The 25,940-nt window shown below is 37.0% G+C and overlaps 1 protein-coding gene across 1 annotated transcript in view; it reads left to right on the top strand.

Moving 5' to 3' along the window:
• The window catches only part of DNAH11 (dynein axonemal heavy chain 11), a 359,682-nt gene that overhangs the window by 257,822 nt on the left and 75,920 nt on the right, over nt 1-25,940 (top strand). Inside the window, exons 63-65 of the mRNA XM_054559402.2 lie at nt 2,819-2,989; nt 11,109-11,344; nt 12,854-12,976. Coding sequence (XP_054415377.1) covers nt 2,819-2,989; nt 11,109-11,344; nt 12,854-12,976 — 530 coding nt within the window. The remainder of the gene's footprint in view (nt 1-2,818; nt 2,990-11,108; nt 11,345-12,853; nt 12,977-25,940) is intronic.

Raw genomic sequence — 25,940 nt, 5'->3', positions numbered from 1 at the left:
TCACTTTGTCAGGCCCTGCTGAAAGTTGTCATTATCAATTGGTTTTCTCTGACCTCCCTACATAAAAGAACCTTCATCTAACACACATGAGACCCCCACTCATTCACACGCACACATACATGCACACATACGCATCTCTATTTTCTCCACTTGCTCTGTTACCATTTTTTGATAGCATTTATTGCATGAACATAGTTGTACATGTATGCATATGCACAAATACTTTTTTTGGTCTTTTTTTCCCCAACTGAAATATGAGCTTCTCAAGAACAGGAAACTTCACCATTTTTTGTGCACTGCTTGATCCCAAGCGTATAGAATAATCCTGGCATGTCATAGGCATCACTAGATATTTACTGAATGAATAAATTACTAAATGGGTGAGTTTTGGGAGCCTCCTATATTAAAATTCTGGAGCCTTTTGAAGACTTGCTCTTTTTAGGTGAGTTGAGAAATTTTACCAGTACTAGTACTTACAACTACTTCCATTTAAAGTAGCAAGATTTAAGCAGTTTGAAGAGGTCACCATTTGTGAGGTACCTGAGAAAAACTGTTATATAATTAGACTGTTTTCCTGGACTAGTTACAGAATGTCTGAAAGTTTTGTCAAGGGAAAAGCAGGCCCTACCATGTGTGTCTAACATATAGCAATATTTCCAAAGACTTTACTTACTCATGATGATTTAGACAAGGAAAGGAAAAAAAATTGTATCACGTTAACTAAGAAAAAATATATATTTTTAAAGGATTAATTGAAGATGTCAGATTTTTTTCTTTCAGGATAAATTCTTTCTGACTAGAACAGGAGACAGTTAACTTCTGAAAAACATCAAGACTGATGATTTTGTCTATATAGCATTGACCTGGAAGCTCAGCCATTCAGACTAATAAATCAGGCAATTTATATTTAATCATTAACTACCTCCTGAGCTGAGCAGCTGTTCAAAATTAGAAATGGGTCACCCCAGCCAGGATGACATTACAGGCAATCTATAATGCATTAGAATAAAATTATAGTGATTTTTAACTGTCTTGAAATTTATTACAGGACATGTTCCAACTCTTAAACCCTTGTTAGCCAATGTCGGTAATGATTTATGTTGCATGGATACTATAGCGAAATTATTGACGATTTCAATAGCCAATCAGTCTATGTTTAGTAAATCTTCAAATTTCAAAGCTGTTTTGGAGAATGAGTTGGGTACATTTTATTGTTTATCCTTTACAAACCAAAAACAACAAAGATGGAGGGTAGGTGAATGAGAGATTCCTCCTGAAAATTAATGGCTATGTTGTCTATGGCTGAGGAAGGAAAGTGATAAATTTTATAAAGAGGGCTAGAGAGCTGAAGTTCCTTAGTGTTTAATTATATAGTTAACTTGGGGTGATCTTTAACAAGCAAAGCAGGGAGATGATCTTGAAACCACTTTGATAACAATTTTCACATGCTAATTTCATGACCTCTGACCTCAGTGTTGTAGATATTAAGACAGCTTGCAGGGAACTGGCATTCCAATCCATTCTGACATCATTTTTGTTTTCTGTGGTCAATCTACTTTCATGGAGAAAGCAAAATTCCATAGGGTGCTTCTTCGCTTGTACTAACAAATTGCTAATTTTTTTTCAGGTTCTATTAATTTGCATGTTCTTAAAATGTTGTGTTTTTAGCATACATTGAAACAAAATAAATTAGTGAACTACCCTGCAGTTCAGTCAATCCATACATATTTATTGCAGTTTTATTCAAATCCAATATTAAGGGCTTCACATACTTAACCTGTAAATCAGATTTTAAATGGCCATCCAACTAGATATAAGGACTTCAACAGTGTTCTTGGAGAGTATTGTGAAGTCCTGATTTCCACCTTTTTACATAGATCGTAGCTTCCTCCACTGATTTAATGATTATATTAGAAAACTAACCTGAGTTTAGTAACTACCAATGCTACTCTTTAATTAGTAGAATCCAGGATAGATGGCTGTTTCAGCTTTATGTTTTAACTAATTAAGAAGAGTTGTGTTTGTCATTTCCCTTTGTCTGTAATCAGACCATTGCCAGCATGTTAAAAATAGGTAAGTAAATAAAAAGTTTGACTAAGGCAGTGTAGTGGGAAGAATGGAGAGCAGCCAGGCTGACATTAAAAATCCTGACATCAGGCCAGGTGCAGTGGCTCACGCCTGTAATCCCAGCACTTTAGGAGGCCAAGGTGGGTGGATTGCTTGAGCTCATGAGTTTGAGACCAGCCTGGGCAACATGGTGAAGCCCCGTCTCTACAAAAAATACAAAAATTTGCCAGGCATGGTGGTGCATGCCTGTAGTCCCAGCTACTTGAGAGGCTGAAGTGAGAAGATGGCTTAAGCCCAGGAGGTAGAAGTTGCAATGAGCCAAGATGGTGCTATGGCATTCCAGCACGGGTGATAGAGCCAGACCTTGTCAAATAAATAAGTAATCTCAACATCACTCATTCTTGGCCACAGCTCTTGGTCATCTTCCATTCCCAGAGGGACAGGGGAGAGACTGTCAGCCTTTCAAGAAGGACCTCAATCATAATGGAAGAGTTCGGATGTCCAGTGAGAAGAGATGTTAAAGAACTAATGTCACATTGTGATAAACTCCACTGAGGAGAGTATGAGAACTCCATCATAATGATGGGTTTCAAACACATGAAACATTATAATAGTCACACTAACCCGTTACACTCTGTTCCTTATAGTGACTGTGTAGAAGGATGTAAACCTTGCCTTAAGGTAATTGCATTAAGCATTTGTGGAGTTGACGTTCAGCCTGCAATTACAGCTGAGTAATTTCATCTTTCAGTCAGAGAAGATTCGCTGGGGTCAATCCATTAAGTCCTTTGAAGCTCAAGAGAAGACACTCTGTGGAGATGTTCTTCTCACGGCAGCATTTGTGTCTTACGTCGGACCCTTCACAAAGCAGTATCGCCAGGAGCTGGTGCACTGCAAGTGGGTTCCCTTTCTTCAACAGAAGGTAAGTTCAGTTCCTTACCTTGTCAGCAGGTAGAAAGATCACATTGAAATTTCAGTAGTAAAACCCATGTATATGCCAGGCACTTTTGGACCTCTGTAATGAGAACTGACCAGAAATTCCACGGTGAAATTGTTTCTCATGTGCTGCAGTTTTTCTTATTTTTACAAAATTCATAATAAATATTTCATTAGTTTTAAAAATGTTTTTATTGATCTATAATACTCATATGTATTTTTGGGGTAATGTGATAGTTTGATACCTGTATACATTGTGTAATGGTCAAGTCAGGGTAAATAAGATATCTATCACCTTAAACATTTATTTTTTCTCTGTGTTAAGAACACTATAATTCTTCCTTTCTAGCTATTTGAAATATACAATAAATTATTAACTACAGTTTCCCCACTGTGTTATTGAATACTGGCACTTATTTCTTCTATCTAACTGTATTTTTGTTAGATACTACTAACCAACTAACCAACTTACTACTAACCAACTTCTCTGCATCCCCTCTCCTCCATTTCCCTCCCTCCGGTTCTCTGGTAACCATCATTCTACTCTCCACCTCCATAAGATCCACTTTTTTAGCTCCCACATGTAAGAACATACAATATTTATCTTTTTGTGCCTGGCTTATTTCACTTAACATAAAGTCCTCCAGTTCCATTTATGTGGCTGGAAATGACAGGATTTCATTGTTTTTATGGCTGACTAGTATTCCATTGTGCATGTATATCATGTTTTCTTTATCTGCCCATCTGTTGATGGACACTTAGGTTGATTCCGTGTCTTGGCTATTGTGAATAGTGATGCAGTAAACATAGGAGTGCAGATATCTCTTTGACATACTGATTTCCTTTCTTTTGGATATATGCTCAGTAGGTAAATTGCTGGATCATATGGTAGTTATTTATTTTTTTGAGGAACCTCCATACTGTTTTCTATGGTGACTGTACTAATTTAAATTTCCACCAGCAGTATACAAGCTTTCCCTTTTCTCTACATCCTCACCAGCATTTGATATTTTCTGTCTTTTTGATAATAGCCATTCTAACTGAGGTGAAATTATATCTCGTTGTGGTTTGAATTTACATTTCCCTGCTGACTCGGTGATGTTGAGCATTTTTTCATGTTACCTATTGGCCATTTGTACATCTTCTTCTGAAAGAAATATCTATTCAAGAACTTTATCCATTTTACAATCAAGTTTTTTGCTTTATTTGCTATTGAGTTGTTTGAGTTCCTTATGTATTCTGGTTATTGATGCCTTGTTGGGTGAATAGTTTGCAAGGTATTTTCTTCTATTCTGTAGATTATCTTTTCACTCTGTTGGTTGTTTCCTTTGCTGGGCAGAAGAATTTTAGCTTGATACGATCCCACTTTTGCATTTGTTTGTGGTCTTACCCAAAAAATCTTTGCCCAGATGTCCTGAAGCATTTTCCCAATTTTTCCTATAGTAGTTTTATAGTTTCAGGTCTTATATTTAAGTCTTTAATCCATTTTGATTTGATTTTCAGTTTTTGTTTTGTTTTTTGTTTGTTTGTTTCATTTTGTTTTTTTTGAGATGGAGTTTCCCTCTTGTTGCCCAGGCTGGAGTGCAATGGTGCAGTCTCAGCCCACTGCAACCTCCGCCCCTGAGGTTCAAGCAATTCTCCTGCCTCAGCCTCCCAAGTAGCTGGGATTACAGGCACCCACCACCACACCTGGCTAATTTTTTTGTATTTTTAGTAGAGATGGGGTTTTACCATGTTGCCCAGGCTGGTCTCAAACTCCTGACCTCAGGTGATCCACCCGCCTCAGCCTCCCAAAATGCTGGAATTACAGGCGTGAGCCGCTACACCTGGCCTGATTTGATTTTTGCATATGGTGAAAGATGGAAATAGTTTTCTTTATTTTAGTGATCGTTTCAACAAGAACATAAAAATTAATTATGTAAACTATAGAGTTATGGTTGGAAAAGTGCTTTAAACAGAAGTGATAACTGAACAAACTCAGATCATCATGTTATTGAATAGCATGAAACTTTGTTTTCTTACTAATATTATGGGTTATTTGTTAAAGATTTTTAAAAGACTACTTTCAGACTTAAAGTGTAGTATTTTGTATGTAAGTATAAAGTAGCTTACCCTAAATTTGAAAATTCAAACCCATAAGCAAAGTGAAATAATAGATTTGCACGATGTAAAATCATCTAGTTTAAGATACTCCTTGTACAAATGAGAAAACTGAGACAGACAAATGACTCCACTTCTGTCATAGAGAATAGAAAATCAGACCTCCTGATTTCCAGGACTCTATTTTCTATACAACACTGTCATCTCAATTGATTAAAACAGATTCTTAGTTTATATATCCAGCCCTTTCTGGAGTATGGAGACAAAGATGGACATGGGCACAGATATTAATAGAAAATTGAAGCACTCACACCTGCTGGTCTCTGTTACTTTAGGGAAGTAGGAAAATGCAGTGCAAGCTGGCCAAACCAAAGAAAATTGAAATAAGAAGAACAGCTTTGAGGAGAGTGGTAAAAATATCAAAAATACCTGTGAAGGGCAACAGGGGAGTAGATGGTAAGAGTCACCACACAGCTTTAAGAAACCCAAGACGTATTTGGACAAGATAAGTTTATAGTCACAGTAATAAAGCTTTCAACAGAATACTCAAAGTCTAGGAGTAAAAAGAGAGGAAAGAGAATGCCAAATCTAGCCAGGTTTATAGGCAGGTAAGCCAGAAAGAAAGGAGGTGAGGAAAGTCAAGCAGTGAGTAGCAGAACAATTAAGAAATGGAAGGAGCACTTTAGGCTGAAAAGAGATGGGAGGTTAGCCAGAAGTTAGTGTTAAAATATGGTAAAGTTTCCCAAAACCTTAAACACAGAATTGCCACATAATCCAGAAATTCTACTTGTTGGCATATACCCCAAAGAAGTAAAAGTAGGAATTCAAACAGATGTTTGCTTGCCATTGTTTATAGCAGCACTATTCACAATAGCCAAAAGGTGGAAGCGATTCATGTGTCCATGGACAGAACGGATTTTTAAACATAAGGTATAAGTACACAATAGAATGTTATTCGGCCTCAAAAATGAAGGAAATTCTGGTACATGCTACAACATGGATGAACCTTGTCAATATTAGGCTAACTGAAATTAGCCAGTCACAGCTGGACCTGGTGGCTAATGCCTGTAATCTCAGCACTTTGGGAGGCCATGGCGGGCAGATGACTTGAGGTCAGGAGCTCAAGACCAGCCTGACCAACATGGTGAAACCCCCTGTCAACTAAAAATTAGCCAGGCGTGGTGGTGGGTACCTGTAATCCAGGCTATTCAGGAGGCTGAGGCAGGAGAATTGCTTAAACCCAGGAGGCGGAAGTTGCAGTGAGCAGAGATCGCGCCACTGTACTCCAGCCTGGGTGACAGAGTGAGATGCCATCTCAAAAATAAAATAAAATAAGCCAAAAAGACAAATACTTCCACTTTGTGAGGGACCTAGAGCATTCACATTCATAGAGACAGAAAGTGGAATGGTGGTTACCAGAAGCTGGGAGAGGGAGGAATGGGGAGTTATTGTTTCATAGGTATGTTTCAGTTTGGGAACATGAAAAAGTTCTGGAGATAGAAAATGATGATGGTTGTACAACAATGTGAATGTACTTAATGCCACTTGAACTGTACACTTAGAATGGTTAAAATGGCAAATTTTATGTTAAGTATATTTTACCACAGTAAAACTGTAAATAGTAGGGTAAAGTCCTGGTGTCTTAATAGTATTTAGAGTGTTATGTTTAAAGATGTGAAAGAGATGTAGACAATCATAATCAAAGAGTTGGGTACAGGAATTTTAGGTTTCAATGATGAAATGATTTCAGATTGTTACAAAGCCTGGGACTATATTTCCCATCAAAAAAGGTACTCTAATACCCCTCCAAAGACATATCACCATCATGGGGGGTGGGGATGTGCATATCAGAAGCCAGGGATGGGGGTGTTGTATAATCTTCCTGGGTGATTCTGATATCATCCCCTTCCTCCCCCAATTCCCCCAACTGGAATAGAAAGGAAATACAGTGCTTTAATATGAAAGTTGTCAAGGCCAGAGAGTGGAATCATCATCTTCATGGGCACTGAGGTTGTCAAGGATTGATAGCAGAACTTGGAAAGGTGAGAAAGACCAATAACTATATCATTCATAAGATGAGGAAATAGATCGGAGATTGTATATCTGGAGTCCATGGGTCTTAAAGGTGGCATTTTGACTTAAGGATGGAAGAATCACGACTTGGGTTGACTTACAGGGAAGAAAGAGGAATGGCAATTCTTTCCCACACCCACTTTTCAGTAATGGGATTATTAAGAAAATGAACTGTCCACCGGGTGTGGTGGCTCATGTCTCCCAGTTCTTTGGAAGGCCAAGGCAAGAGGATCTCTTGAGGCCAGGAGTTTGAGACCAGCCTGGGCTACACAGTGAGACACTATCTATATGAAAAAAAAAAATTTTTTTAAACCCAGGCAGGTGTGGTGGCAAAGAGGCTGAGGAGGGAGGGTCACTTGAGCTCAGGAGTTAGAGGTTACAGCAAGCTATGGTGGCACCACTGAACTCCAGGCTGGGTGACAGAGTGAGACCTTATTTCAAAAAGAAAGAAAAGAGAGAGAGAGAGAGAGGTGGGAAGGGAGGAAAATGAACTCTTTCCACTTCAGAAGGCCCTCAAGTGAAATGAGACTCTAGAACAATGGCTCTTGCACCCCAGCCTCCTGTTAAAATCATGTGAGAGGGAACTTTTTGAAATGCACTGATGCCTGTTGATGCTGAATCACTTGGGGGAAGGGCCAGGCCTGTTGGCAGCTTTTTAAAGTTCTCTCATAAGTCCAGTATCCAGCCTGGGGTTGACGGCCATTACCCTTGGGGGAGAGCCTGGTTTTGCTTAAGACAAGCAGGTAGAGAAGATAAGGCAATTTGGTCCAAACAAGACTAAGATACTAAAGAGTATGAGGGAAGGGTTGTCAGAAAGTACAACCATGGGGGCATGAGTTTGAGGGATGGGACAGGGAGCAAACAGTAACACAGAGGGTAGTGGCTGAAAAGGACAGGGGCTGTGGGCATACATGGCCTTGAGGGTCCAAATTACACTGTTTTCCAAAGTTGTTTCCATCCAAAGTTGTTGTTTGCTGGGCAGATGGACAGAGTCATAGGCAAGTTCAAGGCAGCCTTTGCACTCCACTCATTGCTTTGACCCAGCAGTTTATAGACAGAGCAAATACATGAAGTTATTAGTGCCAATAATTAGTTATTAGTTACTAATTAGTTATTAGAAGCTCTAATGCTAAGCCTCTGTGTCCTAAGCAATAAAATAGAGATATCTACCTTGCAGAACTCTTGTAAGGGTTAAATGAAAAATTGGAAAGAATGAATCTATATGAATAAATTTTGTGAACAGTTAAAGCCTTACATAAACATTAGTTGTTATGTTACCGTAAAATTAGGAGAAACTGGGAGTATTACCTCCACAGGAAATCACCCTTTTTTCTTAGGAATATGCCAGTTGGTCAGTTTTTAGAGACCAGATGGGCATTTGGTGTTATGGCTAATTTCACTTTGGCTCGTGACGTGTGCTTCCAGCCTTGTCTTTTCTCTCTAGCAAATGCTCCTTTTCCAAAGAGTGAGCCTCCTTTTTTGTTTCAGCTCCACCTCATAGTAACATCCTGACTCACAACATGTTGACCCTACTTAATAGAGCAATTAGATGGAGCCTGGCAACAGGCTGACTCTAGAAGCAGACTTTGAACTTAAAGGGTTCCCTCTTTGCACTTGGTTTCCAAACCCATTTTCCTTGCTGCAGACTCCAAGAAATTCTGAAAAGACCAGTTAATTATAATAAAAAGAAGGTATACTCTAATGTATCACTTAATGAAGGGGATATGTTCTGAGAAATGTCTTTTGGTGTACTTGCATAGACCTAGATGAGACAGCCTATTACACACCTAGGCTACATGGCATAGCCTATTGCTCCTAGGCTACAAACCTGCACAGCATGTTATTTTATTGAATGCTGTAGGCAACTGTAGCACAATGGTAAGTATTTGTGCATCTAAATCTATCCAAATATGGAAAAGATACACAAAAAATATAGCATAAAAGACTAAAATTGGTACACCTGCATAGAACACCTATGGTGAATGGAGCATGCAGAACTAGAAATTGCTCTGGTTTAGTCAGTGAGTGAATGTGAAGTCCTAGGACATTACTGTATACTACTGTAGACTTTGTAAACACTGTACACTTAGCCTACACAAAATTTATTTTTAAAATAATGTAATTGTACTACAACGTTATGATGGCTACAGTGTTACTAGGTGATAGGAATTTTTCGGCTCCATTATAATCTTATGAAACCACTGTTATATATGCAGTCCATCATTAACCAAAATATCATACTGCGCATGCCTGTATATAAAATGAGGCTTATTTTTCTCACCCTGCACTTAGATTAATATTAATGTGAAAATGATGCCTGTATTATAACTATCAAAAAATATTTTTATGAAAAAAATTCTGTATGTAGCCATGCTGCTGGTTATTTGGACACAATACTATTAAAACATCCTAAAAATTTGAGTCTCAAAGTAGTCACTATAGTTATAATACTCTTTAATGTAGGTGTCTTCATTTATATTAAGATGGGTTTTATTTCTTCATTTATGTTGAACTGGGTTTTATTTCCCCTACTGACCAGGAAAAAAGGGGGAGATTGGTATTCTCTTTGATCCCTGGCTCTCTACTCTGCACAGAGTAGGTACTCAAACTATTGATTTTGGATCTGAGATCTGCAGGTGCCCCTTCTGTTAGTCCTTTTAGCTTCAGAAATCAAAGTTACAGCCCCCAATTGTTTCAGCTGTTTGTATTAAGTAGAAGGTAACAAATTAAAGCACACACCTCTTGCCAATAGAAGAGTGCTTGTTCTAAAAGATCAAATTGCCTATGTCTCTAAGGGAACTATGTATCAAGTCAGATACCAAGACTTGTTCAATATCACTAGGAGATAGGGTTTGATTCATTTTTAAGATAACATTGTAGTCAGAGGCAGTAAGAATATTGTGCTACTTTTCCTATATTCATATTAAATTGCATCCCAGCCTTAATGTGGGAATCCTTTCAGCAGATTGTTTTGAAGCTCTGTGACAAACCAATGAACCAAACTGTTACTGCTGATATAGCCTCCCCTACCTACTACAGGTAGGGTTGTTACTACAGTCTCTTATAGAGGCATGCTTCCATGTTAACCACCCCACCAAGCTAGGGGGCTAGCTAGGTATTCATCCTGCACATTTTGGTGTCTCTAGACAGTGTTTCATGTACGTAGAAAATGCTCAATAAATGTTTGGTGATTGATGACTGGCGGAGTGAACATATACATTCTTTAATACAATTTTTCCCACAACATTATTTATTGTTGTCAATTTTTATAAAGAAGTATCCTTATTCTTTAAAATGGATTGCTGTCTCCACCCCGCTTGCCCCTCCCTCCTCACTTACCCCTCCCCAACTTCTTACTTTGCAATGCAATCAAGACATAGATAATTTCCTCTCAGCCTAGAAGTGACATCCTAAGTTCCTTTGCACAACTGAGGAGTTGATGGGGTTCCAGTGGACTGAATACTTTCCATTAACCCATCCCAGAGAGAGAGGTCATCTCTTTGTAGCATTGGTCTGTAGAAAAAAAATGAAGTGCCTGAGCAAGATACTGAATTTTAGCATTGGTTATGTGGAGGTGGGTGGCGTGGATTGCTCCATGGGCAAATACATTTCTGGTGTCCTGCCATTCTTCTTGGGGTGTAAATTCACTCTTACCTAAGTATGGGGCAAAGTCTCTGTCAGTTGAAGCCCAGTAGATGCAGTTGATAAAACCGATGTTGAATCCCACAGTTAACAGAATTCTGAGACGTAAATACTGGATTTATCAAGTCAAATTGCATCTAATGATGAGCTGTGTTTGGCTTCTGAGAAGCCACAGAAAATTATCATGTGTTTACCTAGTTACTTTCTCATGGCTTTGTTCTCTTCTTTTCTTGTCTGTCTGCTCTCTCTGCCACATGGCCTATTTGTTACATTCAACTCTGATTTTAAAGGTTTCCATTCCACTAACCGAAGGCCTGGACTTGATTTCCATGTTGACGGATGATGCTACAATTGCCACCTGGAATAACGAAGGACTGCCCAGTGACAGAATGTCCACCGAAAATGCCGCTATCCTAACACACTGTGAGCGCTGGCCTCTGGTAATAGATCCCCAGCAACAGGGGATTAAGTGGATCAAGAATAAGTATGGAATGGACCTGAAAGTCACACATTTGGGCCAGAAAGGGTATGTGAAGTTTGAAGAGACTGGCTTTCTGTTTACCTGCTGTGAAGTGGGTCTGATTTTTATAAAGGCGTGACGTTTCTTAGACCTCTCCACCACATTGATGTATTACAATTTGGTGCTATTTGTTTATCTGCCTGTTCATGTTTCATATAAAGTATCTCTGTTGAAAAGGCATTCTTGTTGAGTGGCATCCAATTATCTGAAGAAGAGATAAGATTGAAGGTTAGAACAAACATTGTGTCGGTGGGGGAAAATATGTAAATTTTCTAAAGCCAACAATGGATATATATTATATTGCTTCTCTGCGGTGTTTGGATAGTAACACAAGAATTGTCAAGGGTGCCTCCAGGCTTAATGATGTTTACAGTCATATTTCTAAATCTATACTCTGCCTATAGAAGGATCTTAACATGGCTACAAGTCCCAACATTGGATGCCTAAAGTTAATTTATTATCTTAGTCAAGATTTACATGTCGCTTTTGAGAACTGAATCTACTCCAAGAATTTCTGTTACTGAGTCATCATGATAATACTGTCTGATAGATAGAAAGCTGTCTTGTATGCAGTTGCTATTCAGTTAATGTTGAATAAATTATTTTAGAACTATGGATATTTCACTTGACCCTTCCATCCTCTTTTTATACATAGAGTGAAATAAGAAATTTCTCTAGTTATACAAGTAAATGTAGTTCTTAGGCCGGGTGCAGTAGCTCATGCCTATAATCCCAGCACTTTAGGAGGCTGAGACAGGAGGATTGCTTGAAGGCAGGAGTTCAAGACCACCCTGGGCAACATAGTGAGACCCTATCTCTACCAAAAAAAAAAAAAAAAAAAAGTAGCCAGGTATGGTGGTGCCTACCTGTAGTCCCAGCTACTTGAGAGGCTGAGGCAGGAGGATCACTTGAGCCCAGGAGATCAAGGCTACATTGAACCATAAACATGCCGCTGCACTCCAGCCTGGACAACAGAGTGAGACCACCATCTCTATTTTTTTAAATGTAGTTTTTGTTTATCTGAATACTTGAAGAAAATTATTTTTGGTAGGGAGATATTTTTTGGAGAGTAAGACCAAAATAAAATGATAGCTCACCATTTTAAGTGACTAAACTTAAAGGTTTAAAAAAATAAAAGTTTGATCAAGTTTAAAGCATTTAATACATGAAACTTTACTTAAAAAAGACACATCAAATGAATTTAAATGTATGATAGTTGGGTAACTTACACTTATTTCAACTATGGTTGCTATTACAAGCAACTAATCTATACATAGATTTATTAGTTCAAACTATTAAATTTCACTTGGAAAATATAACTAAAATGTATCCTAAAAATCTCATCTTTAATTTCTGTGTAATCTAGTTGAAGGAAACTACTACTTTATAAAATAGTTTTCTCTAAGTTTGTCCCATTTAGAATACCTACATTAAATATAATTTGATTATTTAAAAAATTTTGAACATTTTATGCCAATTTGCATTTTATTATCTCAAATCCCACTGAATTTTAAGGTTTTTGAATGCCATTGAAACTGCTTTGGCCTTTGGTGATGTCATCTTAATTGAAAATCTCGAGGAAACGATAGATCCAGTCCTGGATCCACTACTTGGCAGAAACACAATTAAAAAAGAAAAGTAAGTATTCTTGAATTTTTAACATATATATCGTGCTAAATGATTTTCAGCAGCAGCATCTATTTCTTAGCTTCATAGTCAAGCAGTCTATTGAAATCTTAGTGATATTTCTGAGTTTCCATTTCATGCACCTACACTCCAAGACCAAAGCAACCACAACATTATCCAGACTTTCAGACTATTTATTTGATGGATTTAGATTTGTTTTATCCAATTCCTGATTTATAGGCCAAAAAATGTATTGTTATAAATCTGAGAATAGTTGCCTCTTTTTAAATTTATACCAGTGTTTTTCTAATTTCAGTAATTTGCAGAACACCTTGAATATGGCTGCCTATCTACATATCACTTGTACCCTGTTTAATGTTTTTCTTTAACTAGATTTTAAATCCATTCACTATTTTTAAAAATCAGCATGAGTTTACTGTGCTAGCTGTTTTTTCTAATATACTTAAAATGTAGCCATTCAGAAAAGGAGAGTTCATTAGTGGATCCCTGAAATCATCCCTTATGCCAACAGTATTGGATTCTCAACAACAGAGAAATACTTCCTGCTACCCCTCCAGGAGCTATATGTGACTTTCTAAGAGACTGCCATTCCCCCAAGACAATATACTTTCCAGAACATTCTCTCAGGGACATTGAAGCCATTTCTGAGGAGTCATCATGTCACTTTCCTATGAATGTGTGAAAGGTCAGGTGCAGCAATTGTGTCTTCAATCAAGTCTGAGTGGGCATAGGGGAAACTGGCACTCCAGAGACTCCTTATGCCTCTTCACACAACCAACATTCACTAGACTTAATTCACTGAATTTCCTTCCCTCTCTTCTTTTTTCTTCAAAGATATATAATTTCAGAACTTCCCCCACCCTGTTCTTTCTTAACGCCCACACTCTGCCTCTAAGGTATCTGTCCCCTTTTTCATCACTAGATTATTCTTGTCAATTTTAAGTGGAAATAGGCCTACATCAGGGTGACTAACTTCTTGGTCTCTAACTGATTAATATGGTATTTATCATACAATCACTAAGTAAATCCATTTAGAGTGACTGACAACTTATAATTGTTTAATAAACCAAAATTTACCCAGGCACACATTTAGAACAATCTAACAAGCCACTTGACAAACTGCAACTCTTAACATAAATATAATTGTAGCTGTGTCTGATGTGTTAAAAATATAGTGTAAAATCTTGAATGTCACTGAAGTGAAATCCTTGTTATTAAGGTTCTGACTCTATTATATAAAGACTTAAAATTTTTATCAGTGAAATGCATGTTCTCTGAGCTTCAATTTCAACTTTCAATAGCACAATTTAGCTGTAAGCAATTTGATGACTCTTATTACATATATTGTTGGATAATCGGAAATTTCCAAAGACTGATAAATTTGAGTCCTGATTCTCAGTATGGATGTAGTTAACTATCAGTGAGGATTCTAGAGGTCTTCAATTTTAGAAACAGATTTTACATAGAGCTTCAAGTCTTTATCACAAAATATCAGGCCAGAACAATTTAATTCAAATTAATAATATTTACTGAATATGTACTCTCTGTTAAGCCTTGTAGAATTGATCATATCATTCTTGAATTTCTTTTAAGACCAAGAAGATTAAAGATAATCTGTTAAGAATGTAACAAATGGTGCTAATTGCATGCAGTTGTTACCTTAATCCTGGCTCCTAAACCCTTATGTGTGGGAACAACCACTTGTTTGAGGGTGAATCTCAACTCTCTATCATCAGCTTTTCCTCCTTCCCTCTTCCATGCAGATGTTTTTAGAGTATCTTCACCCAGAGACTATGAGTGCCAGAGGAGTCCTTATATATCCTGTCAGTCATTGAGTAAACCTTCTCTGAGCACTGCTATATGCCAGGTACTATACTGGGGGCTGCAGATTTAGTGTGATAAGACACAGACCCTGCACTTGAGGAAGCTACATTTCCATAAGGAAAGATAGACCTATAAACAATCAATGAATGTAAAGCAGAACTGTTGGTGTGGTGATAGACATATACATGGCAAGGAGTTGTCAGTTCCATAGTGGAGACTTGGAAAGACTTCTTGGAAGAAATTACCTTTGATTACATTTTGTTTAATGCAAGGCTCAAAAGTTAAGTAGGTATTTGTGAGGTAGACAAGTGGGAAAAGAGAATCCTGGACAGAGAGCCCTAATTTCAAACAGTAAAACACACAAAACAATCCAACAGCTTTGGGGAACTGCAAATAGAATCCAAATGGGTGGAGAGTCTGTGTTGGGGAGGAAGAGAGAAGGATGTGGACTGGGACAGATGAGACTGGAGAGGAGAGCGGACCCAGAGCACAGACTTCCTTGGTTGATCCCTAGGTTGGCCTTTTGCTATGTGTTGATAATTTCCAACCCCTCCTAAATACACTCAAGGGGCCTGTTTTTATGAGTTACACTAGTTGGTAATACCAATTGTTTTTAACTAAGGGACCATGCCTTCCTGGAGTCTCCATATTTTCACTCGAGAATCATGATCATAAGTCAGTGGGGAAGCTAGTAAGAACTCTTGAGCACACTGGAAGCAATGTGATCAGATGAATGTTTCTGAAAGTATTGACTGAAGGGGCGTGGACCTAGAGTCAGAGTCTAGTTGGTAAATAATTGCAGTAATCAATTTGAGAGATGGTATGAGCCTAAACTTAGGCAGTGACAGTGGAAAGAGAGGAGGGGACAAATCAGTGTGATATCAAGGAGTTAATACCACCAGTTTATGGTAATTAATTGGATATTATGGTGGGGAAAAAGGAAGATTTAAGGATGTTTTCTTCTGCCTTCTGTCAGGTAAATGATACTGTGCTTTATGGAGAGATGTATATAGGAAAAAGAGTAAGTGTAGGGAAATAACTAATAACTTCTCTTACTAGACATGCAAAGGTTGAGGTACTTCTTTAACACTCATTTCTAAAACAGAAGTCTAAAAAGCAGTTGGATATCTGAGTATGGAGCTTAGTAAAAGGATGTTGGTTGACCATGTAGATTGGGGAATATCTATCTGGAGAAGCAGTTATGCCATCATGGTGGATGTGATTATCTAGGGAGACTCTATACAGCCAGAAAAACAGAGGGTACCCTGTCTTCCCTCCGCTCTTTTCCCGTGAGAAAAATGGGGACCCAGAGACATTAATTAATGTCCTCTTGCATACCTTATAGCTATATGAAGTTTATGTGAAAACCTAGTTTCTTAAACAGGTTTTTCTCTTTTTTGTGTTTTTTAATTGCTGCGTCATAGTTGTACATATTTTAGGGGTACATGAGATATTTTGATACATGTATATGATGTGTGATGATCAAGTCAGGGTGATTGGGATATCCATCGTGTCAAACACTTTTCTTTGTGTTGAGAACATTACAGTTCTCTGCTAGTTGTATTAAAATATACAATAAATTATTGGTAACTATAATTTTCTTACTGTTCTATTGAATACTAGAATTATTCCTTCTAACTGTATTTTTGTGCCCACTAACCAGCTTTTCCTTATCTTCCATCTCCCCCGCCAACTTCCCTTCCTGGCCTCTTGTAACCACCATTCTCCTCTTTGCCTCCATGAGACCCGATTTTTTAGCTCCTGCATGTGAGTAAGAAAATGCCATATTTGTCTTCCTGTGCCTGACTTACTTCATTTAACATAATACCCTCCAGTTCCATCCATGTTGCTGCAAATGACAGCTTCATTCCTTTTTATGGATGAATAGTATTTCACTGTGTATGTATACCACAATTTCTTTACCCATTTGTATTCATCTGTTTTGCATTGCTATAAAGGAATACCTGAGACTGGGTAATTTATTTATTTATTTTTTTAAAAAGAGGTTGATTTAACTCATGGTTCTGTAGGCTGTACAAGAAGCACAGTGCCAGCATCTGCTTCTGGTGAAGCCTCAGGAGGCTCACAATCATGGTGGAAGGTAAACGGGGAGCAGACATGTCACACAGCAAGAAAGTGAGCAATAGAGAGTGGGCAGGAGGAGCCAGGCTCTTTTAAACAACCGTATTGCAAGGTAACTCATTCCCACAGGGCAGGAGGACACCAAGCCATTCATGAGAGATCTGCCCCCATGACCCAAACATTTCCCACCAGGCCCACCTCCAACATTGATGGTCACATTTCAACATGAGATTTGGAGAGGACAAATATCCAAACTGTATCACAATTCACCCATTGTTGGACACTTAAAAGGGTTTCTTACCTAGGTTATTGTGAATATTGCTGCAGTGAACATGGGAATGCAGATACTTTTGCAATATATTCATTTCATTTATTTTGGATATATGCCCAGCAGCCATATTGCTGGATCATGTGGCGTGATCGTGAGGAATCTCTATACTGTTTTCCACAGTGGCTGTACTAATTTACGTTCCCACCAACAATGTACAAGTGTTCCCCTTTCTCACATTTGTTATTTCTTGTCTTTTTGATAATAGCCATTCTAACTGGGATGAGATGGTACCTCACTGTGGTTTTGATTCACATTTGTCTGATGATTAATAATGTTGGGCACATTTCATATACCTGTTGGCCATTTGTATGTCTTCTTTTGAGAAAGTTCTACTCGGGTATTTTACCCATTTTTAAATCAGATTATTTGCTTTTTTTTTTTTTTTTTTTTTTTTTTGCTGTCGGGTTGAGTTCCTTATATATTCTAGTTATTAATCCTTGATCAGAAGGATAGTTTGCAAATATTTTCTCCCATTCTGTAGGTTGTCTCTTCACTCCATTGATTGTTTCCTTTGTTGTACAGAAGTTTTTTAACTTGATGTAATCCCATTTGTATATTGTTGCTTTTGTTGCTGTTGTTTTTGAGATCTTATCCCCAAAATCTTTTAACAAGCTTTTTCAGATAAACAGGCCCTACTGTCTTTTGGTAGGGTTTTTATGAGTGCCATTTTACCAGTCTAACTCTTCCCCTCCTCAATTTTTTCCTAAGCCTCATTTATTTCCCCATCAATGTTTTGGAAACTATGTTTTTCATACCTACAGTTTCTTATAATATAGCCCAGGCCCTTCATTTCTTCTTGACACAGATAATCCCCCCTCCTGTGACATGTTATTTTACTTAACTTTTCTTTTCACAGCCTAAATTCACTATATTTAGGATTTAACTGCTATTTAACCAATAGCAGTTAAGTGTTAACTGGAAATTTTAATTTTCCTTATTTAATGTCTCCTTTACATAGTATATTTTCCCTGTGTCATTTTGCCATTTTTTTCTCCCCCTTACAATATGCTTAATTTTTTTCACTCATACATAAGTTTAATTGATTATAAGTTCTTTATGGATAAGAATCATATACTATATGCCTTTAAAAAGATGGTTAACCAAAACATAAACAGAACAATACAAACATAAAACTTTTATTTCTGTTGCTAGGTGGACTAGGTGTTCAAATACTAGACAAAAACTAAATATGTTAGTTAAAATATTAAAAACACCTTTTGAAATGTGTTACTGAGTTGACAAAAAAAAAAAGTGCAACTAAAAAGCAGGAACTCAGAGAGACAAGGAACACCAAAGATGCTTTCCTTCCTGAGGGTGCCTGCTAAAACCTGATGACCTTGGGGTTCTCTTTTGATGATGTACAAAGCTTGAACAAGCCTAGAGCCTGTTCAGGATATGCAGTCTGCGAAGAGATTCCTGTATAAAGCTAGAGGACACACCTTCCGTTTAAGGGTAAATTTGTTAAAATTAATAAACACAAACAATTGCTAAATTGAGAAAACTTTCCTTTTCTAGCTTGGCACTGAGAAGAGGCAGAAAAAATGTCCTATCCTAGTGGCATCCTAGGAAGAGTATTTTGGGTTTTTAGTGTGTTTTAATTTTATTATTTAATACTGATACCTATAAAATACATAATATATGAAGTTATAAAGCATAATAAATTAGACATGTATCTGCCATTCAAATTATTGCCAATATCCTTTAAGCTACCTTTGTGCTCCCCTCCTTGACAATTCTGCCTCCACTTCCAAAGGTAGCCAATGTTCACGTATTGGAATGATATGATCAGTTCCATAAAGCCTAACAGAGAGGACATAGTAAATATTATTTACTTAATATTTTTAATAACATACATAAAATATATTTTTAATTCAGTCAATAAATATGTATTTCGTCAAGTTTCTAGAATGTGACAGGCATATGAAGATCAAAGATCTGTCCCATTAAAAGATAAATAAAAGATCTAAATAGACATTTCTCCAAAGAACTACAAATAGTCAATAAGCACATGAAAATATGCTCAACATCATTAGTCATCAGGGACATGCAAATCAAAGACATAGGAAGGTGAAGATTCTGAATGTTGCTCATCACTTCATTGTTTTATTTAAAATAATGTTTTAACGTGTGTATATTCTGAAACAACATATTCTTTTGGAGCTTTATAAAAATACCATTATGGTGTATATAGTTTAAAAGGACTTGATTTTTTTCTCTCAATCATATGTTTCTAAGATTTAATCTACATTGCTGCTTCTGGCTCTAGTTCTTGCAAATTCATTACTATAATATTCTTTTTAAACAGAGTCTTGCTCTGTTATCCAGGCTGGAGTGCAGTGGCGCTATCTTGGCTCATTGCAACCTCCACCTCCCAGGTTCAAGCGATTCTCCTGCCTCAGCCTCCCGAGTAGCTGGAATTACAGGCGCCTGCCACCAGGCCTGGCTACTTTTTGTATTTTTAGTAGAAACAGGTTTCGCTATGTTGGCCAGGCTGGTCTCGAACTCCTGACCTTAAATGATCTGCCCACCTTGGCCTCCTAAAGTGCTGAGATTACAGGCATGAGCAACCACACCGGGCCTATTACTGTACTATTCAATGGTATGACTATTCCTCAATTTATTTAACGTTCTTATTGAAGGCCATTTTGGTTATTTTTAGATGTTTTGCTATTATGAGTGATGCTGCTATGAATATTACTGAATATTCATGTATACATCTACACGTACACACATTCATGTATACATCTACAGGTACACATAGCAAGATTCTTCAGTGTTTATATTCTGTAGTGGGATAGTTGGGTTGTAGAACGTATGCACAATCAACTTTAAAAGATAATGCCAAATTGTTTTCCAAAGGGTTTAGAAATGTACATGCTCACTAGTAGTATATAAGAATTATGGAGTCTTTCAGAGAACTGAGAGAGACTTTTATGCTTCTGCTGTTTTTATAATCCAAAAGATTTCCCGCATTTAATACTACTAGCCACCTCTTCCTATGACGAACTATTCCTGCCTCCTTTTTTTCCCCACTTTTATTTTTGAATGAACAAATTGAGGGCACTCTAAGCTTTCAAAATAGTTTTGTTACAAACGCTTAAAAAGTGCTTTGATGTTTGGGAGGCCAAGGCGGGCGGATCATGAGGTCAGGAGATCGAGACCAACCTGGCTAACACAGTGAAACCCCGTATCTACTAAAAATACAAAAAATTAGCCAGGTGTAGTAGCAGGCGCCTGTAGTCCCAGCTACTTGGGATGCTGAGGCAGGAGAAGGGCATGAACCTGGGAGGCGGAGCTCGCAGTGAGCCGAGATGGCGCCACTGCACTCCAGCCTGGGTGAAGGAGTGAGACTCTGTCTCAAAAAAAAAAAAAAAAAAAAAGAAGTGTTTTGATGGAATAATAGACATTAGAGACTCTGAAAGGTGGACTGTGGGAGGGGAGTGCGGGATAAGAAGTAACCTAATGGGCACAATGTATATTTTTTGGGTGGTGGTTACATTGAAAGCACAGACTTCACCACCACACAATATATCCAGGTGACAAAGCTGCGCTTGTACCCCATAAATCTATAAAAGTCATTTTCTTAAAAAGGATTTTGAATAAATTTTGATATTTTTGTGATTGCATTATTTTTGCCTGATAAGAAGTATCTTTAAAACAAAATAAAGGCTTTCTTATTTCTTCATCTAACTCTTTAAAAGAAAGGAGAGAAACTAAAAAGTATTCATACATATGCAAAGTAGGAGATATGGTAAAATAAAAATTAGATTGGTACAAATAGGAATTATTTTTCTTTTTTCAATGCAATGAAAGTTGGGAGAAAATATAAAAGAAAATTAATGGGAAAATGTTGCTATGTATTCATTTAATAATAGAGCTACCGATTTGCAGTGTTATAACAAGAAAAGAAAATTTTTGAAAATTAATCTACAAGTTTGTAAATTTTATAATGGATCTTCCTGTTTACCTCCAACTATGAACATTTTACTTGATTTCTCTATCTTCTTTTTTTTTTTTCCTATGTGACTATCTCTATGTAACTTGTGGGTTTACAAACATTTTCCTTGGTATTGTAAAGACAAGAGATAGCATTGAAAAGAGAGAGCAAGGAAAACAACCTACAGGGACTGTTGAGCTGCCACATTCACCCAGAATGTCTTTATCATGTCCTCAAACTCAGGTGGGATAACACCATCCTCCTTTGAGAAACTCACATCCCTCAGAAAGTTTTTGGCTATCAATAGTGTTTTTGTTTATTCTAGTTCTGTTTGCTTGGGGGAGTTGTTTGTTTTTTTTTTTTAACCAGTATTAGTTTATTCCTAATAATGAATGTCTGAGAAATGTTTGTGATAGATATAGCATAGTCCAAAAGTTGAAGTTCATTAATAATTGGAATGTTGTGGAGTATGAAGTAATGAATACTAATTACTCCTTTCATGTCTGACAGCTCCCTGTGGACCAATACATCAGCCCAGACTTTAATTTGGTTCGAGTAATGGTTTCATCAATAGCACATTAAATCTGTGTTTGAGAAGATATACAGGTGAACCTGGCCCACACAGTAGATACCACTGTCATAAAATGGCCACAGGCCGACAACAGCTGGGTAATTACAAATAATTAAATCCACCAAGCTCCAGGCAATCCTAATTTTAGATAAAATATATTTTATATCAATCGACAAAAAATGTATCTGGAAAGATTTATCAACATGTAATTTTTCCAAAGCAAATTTACTGGCTTACATATTAGAGAAGTTGCTGATCTGTGAAGCATCTTCATAAAATTCTCTTTAATCTTTCAAATACCCCTAAATATTATTGAATTTTTAAAAATATTATTTAAATATTATTATAATTTTTGAAAGACTGGAGTAACTTTACTGCAATATGTATTTCAGGTTGTTTTGGGGTATATACATATATTATTAAAAGATATTTTATACTTCATTCTGTATTTTTTATACAATTATTATTTTAATAATAGTCTTAAAGTAGCATGCTCTAGAAGGGAACTTAAAATTGGCTAATAGAAATATTAGCTATATGATTTAAAAAATTTATTTTTACAGAAATAGTAAGAGGGAGATGGCATTTTATATTTATTTATTTTATAATGACTAGATTTCCTGAAAGTTATGCTAAGATTAAGAAGAATTGCTTTCAGTTAGCAGGTTTCCAGTTTATTAACTATTATTATGTTTCTGTTCTTGGAGTTGATGCCATACAATTATAGTTGACTATAGATCTATTCAAATGAGGACTTAGGTGAGATTTAAGATAGAAACATGTTAAATTGAGCCCTACACTGTAGTAGAATGTACTTTCTTGAGCTGGAAGCATATGGATTTTTTATTTTATTTTATTTTATTTTTTTTTTTTTTTGAGACAGAGTCTTGCTCTGTCACCCAGGCTGGAGTGCAGTAGTGTAATCCTGGCTCACTGCAACCTCCACCTCCCAAGTTCAAACAATTCCCCTGCCTCAGCCTCCCAAGTAGCTGAAACTACAGGCATGCGCCACCATGCCCGGCTAATTTTTGTATTTTTAGTAGAGATGGGGTTTCACTATGTTGGTGAGGCTGGTCTTGAACTCCTGACCTCAGGTGATCCACCCTCCTCGGTCTCCCAAAGTGCTGTGATTGCAGGCATGAGCCACCGCGCCTGGCCTAGCTTATGGATTTTAAATAAACTCTAGAGTTATGTAGTTCTCTCATTATTTCCTTTGCTGGTAAGAATAGATTTATTTTCAAGTTCATTCATGCTCTCCTATAATAGAATTCAGCATTCCAGTCTGTTCTAATTTCCAAATTCAAAATAAAATTTAATTGCCACAAATCTCCAACAGCTTTTCTATTCCTAAATTTAGTAAAGTTTTTTTTTTTTCCTTAATAGTGTAATCTTTAGCATTTGCAGATAAAGCATTCTCACATTCAGTCATCTTGGTAATAGTTGTTTGACTTTATCTGAAAATAAATACCAAACAGGGCTTCAGATAAAGAATCCTCAGATTCTTTTATTTTCTTTTTAAAAAGCAATCTTCCAATAAAATATCAAACAAATGAAATTTTGTTTTTGATGCTACATTATGATGTTTAAATATGGATATGTTGAAGTGTGTGTATGTGTGTATCAAAAGAGAAATAATCTACTTATGACTTTTTTTTTTTATTTTTCTGGGTTTTTTTTTCTTTCCTGTACAATGTTACCTGGACTCCTGAAACGCCAATGTTATTGTTGTTGTTGTTGTTGTTTAACTCTGGTTGAAGTTTGCTTTTATCTTAGAAGGACGTGTTGGTTATATTAACTCTATGAAGCAGCAAGACAATTAACTCATTTCTATTCAGGGTTTTCTTTCCTTCTTTTCCTTGAACGTCTTGCCAGCTGTGCAGCTTTCAACCAAAACCTTTCTTCAGGAAACGGGTTTGACCAACTTGCACAGCCCTTCCCGCTGAGGTTGCTAAGTAACAACTCCCCTCTTGTGGTTTGCTACGTTTGCTACACCTGATCTTTTCCGCTGCACTCTTGACTGTAGCTGTTGGAACTCCCAAGTCTAATCTGGAAGCTTTTAATTTTAAACAGCAGGATGTGCAGTAAGGCTTTTAGATGTCCATTGAAAAGTTTATTTCTTCTCCTAAATGTGTTTCCCCCCACCCCCCGCCAATTAGTAGGCTATATTATTTGCTTATCTTAAAAAGCAGCTACTATCTCTTTACCTTGACAAAATGGCTCTGATGAAGCCTCCAGAATGGAATTTCTCCTATTCAGAGAACATGTTGGCTATCTGAATTGTCCAACTTAGAGTGAGAACCTTCAATATAATAATACAATATCTTAGGAAATCTCTCTCCAAACAGCAGGTTTTGCAAATCTTTTGAAAAGATTCCTACTGCAGCCATTTCTAATAAAGCCACTTCTAATAAAGACTCTGGTCTACCACAATAGTAAGTCTTGATTCCAAATTAAATATGTTGCTTTCCATGTTTGATTTTAGATGGCAATGAAAAATAGTGATGATGTTTGTTCAGGTACTCAGAGTATCTGATAAATAAATGCATTTTGGTTTTTATAATCAATACTGATGACATTTCCAAAAGTAACTATACTAAATCTTGAGAACGATTCCAATAAAAGTAAAAGGGACGTCATTCGTTTTCAGATGAAGATTTTAGAAATAAGAATTTCAGATTATAATCTCTAAATTGAAATTCTCATCTTGGTTGTATTAAGATAATGTTTCCTCTCTCAGCTCACAGAGATTCTTGTTTTCAGGAAACTGATAATTGGGAACTGTGTTTGAATTGTTCTGTCACAGAAGTACTTTGAAAACTAGCCAAGAAATCATTCCCAAGTGTTTTTAACGTAATCTGCATAGCTATCCTCCACAACAGTAACGGCTTTCCGTGATTTGAAGAAGTTAGACATCTTTTTGTCCCAGGACACTCATTTTTTGGCTGGGTTTTGAATAAACATGGAAAGCATTTTGATATTCCCAGTGTACCTGGCTTTTATGCATATCTGACGTATGAAAGGTTAATTTATAGATGATACATATTTGAAGATGGTTGTCATTATTATAAAATAATTCATTTGGTTAACTAGCAAACATCTTGGCACACTTAATACATTTTCTTTCCCTGAGAGCTAAACAATAGAAAACTTTTATATAAGTTGAATGATTTATTGTAAAAAATGTTATGAATTAATAATTCAATTTATGAATCTATTGATCAGAAATTATAGATCTCAGATGAGGATTTGATACTTCGGTAGTTGTTGCTATTCTCCTTCATAAACAAGGACAGAGTTTCTGCCCAAAGACCAGCAGGGTGTGTGCTCTGAACTGTGTCTGTTGTTTTTCTCTAGTGGCAGTCAATTGTTACTGAGTCGATCATATTCTCTCAGTACCCTCTTGTGATAGAAAGTCAGGCAGGTTGACAGAGGCTGACATTATAGGGTGCCACTGTCAGAGCAAATTAACCTGCAGTGTTATGCAGTGAAATGAACTTTATACTAGGAGTCTAGAGACCCAGGTTCTAGTCCCAGCTCTGCCTCTAAGCTAAGTGACCTTGGCCAAGCCATAAACTCTTTAGGTCCATAAAAAAAAATCAGTTGAGTGATCTCCAGTGGCTTTTCTTGGTCTAATATTATGCTCTGCTAGATGAAACAGCAGGTTTTTTACTCATCCCATGTCCTAGCCAATTAAACCATTGTACTCAGAAAAATATGAGTACATATTATATTTATGTACTCATAAATATAGTAGGTACTGAGTACAAATATATGGTATTTGTACTCAGAAAAATAATTTTATTTCTGTTCTGAGATTACTTAAGCAGCTTCTCACCTCGAAACCAGCAAATCTCAGCCAGTGGGAAGAGACAGAGCAGGAGCTCACTCCTGCAGAGGGATGTATAAAAATCCTATGGGAGCAGCCCCATGCCAGATTTGGAGATTCACACCCACTTGACTGTCAGTGTGATGCAGTGACAAAGGCCAGTGTAATTTGTTCCTGTGGGGAGTGGAGCTGGAAGATGGATTAAGATTAACCTCTGTTTTAAGAAAGTAGCCACACTTCCAAATTTTATGTTGCTCTTCACACCTGCTGTTGCTCCTATTTGGAATTTAAGTTCAAGAGCTCATAGCTACCTTCAGTGTTCTAGAAGTCATAACCTCTGGATTCATGTCTTTCACAGAAACAACAAAGTGATTCTGTTTGCTT

Source organism: Pongo abelii, chromosome 6 (genome assembly GCF_028885655.2).
Source record: "Pongo abelii isolate AG06213 chromosome 6, NHGRI_mPonAbe1-v2.0_pri, whole genome shotgun sequence".
In the NCBI taxonomy this organism is placed as follows: Eukaryota; Metazoa; Chordata; class Mammalia; order Primates; family Hominidae; genus Pongo; species Pongo abelii.
Note: the sequence above shows the minus strand (reverse complement) of the source record. Positions and strands in the feature narration are given on the sequence as shown.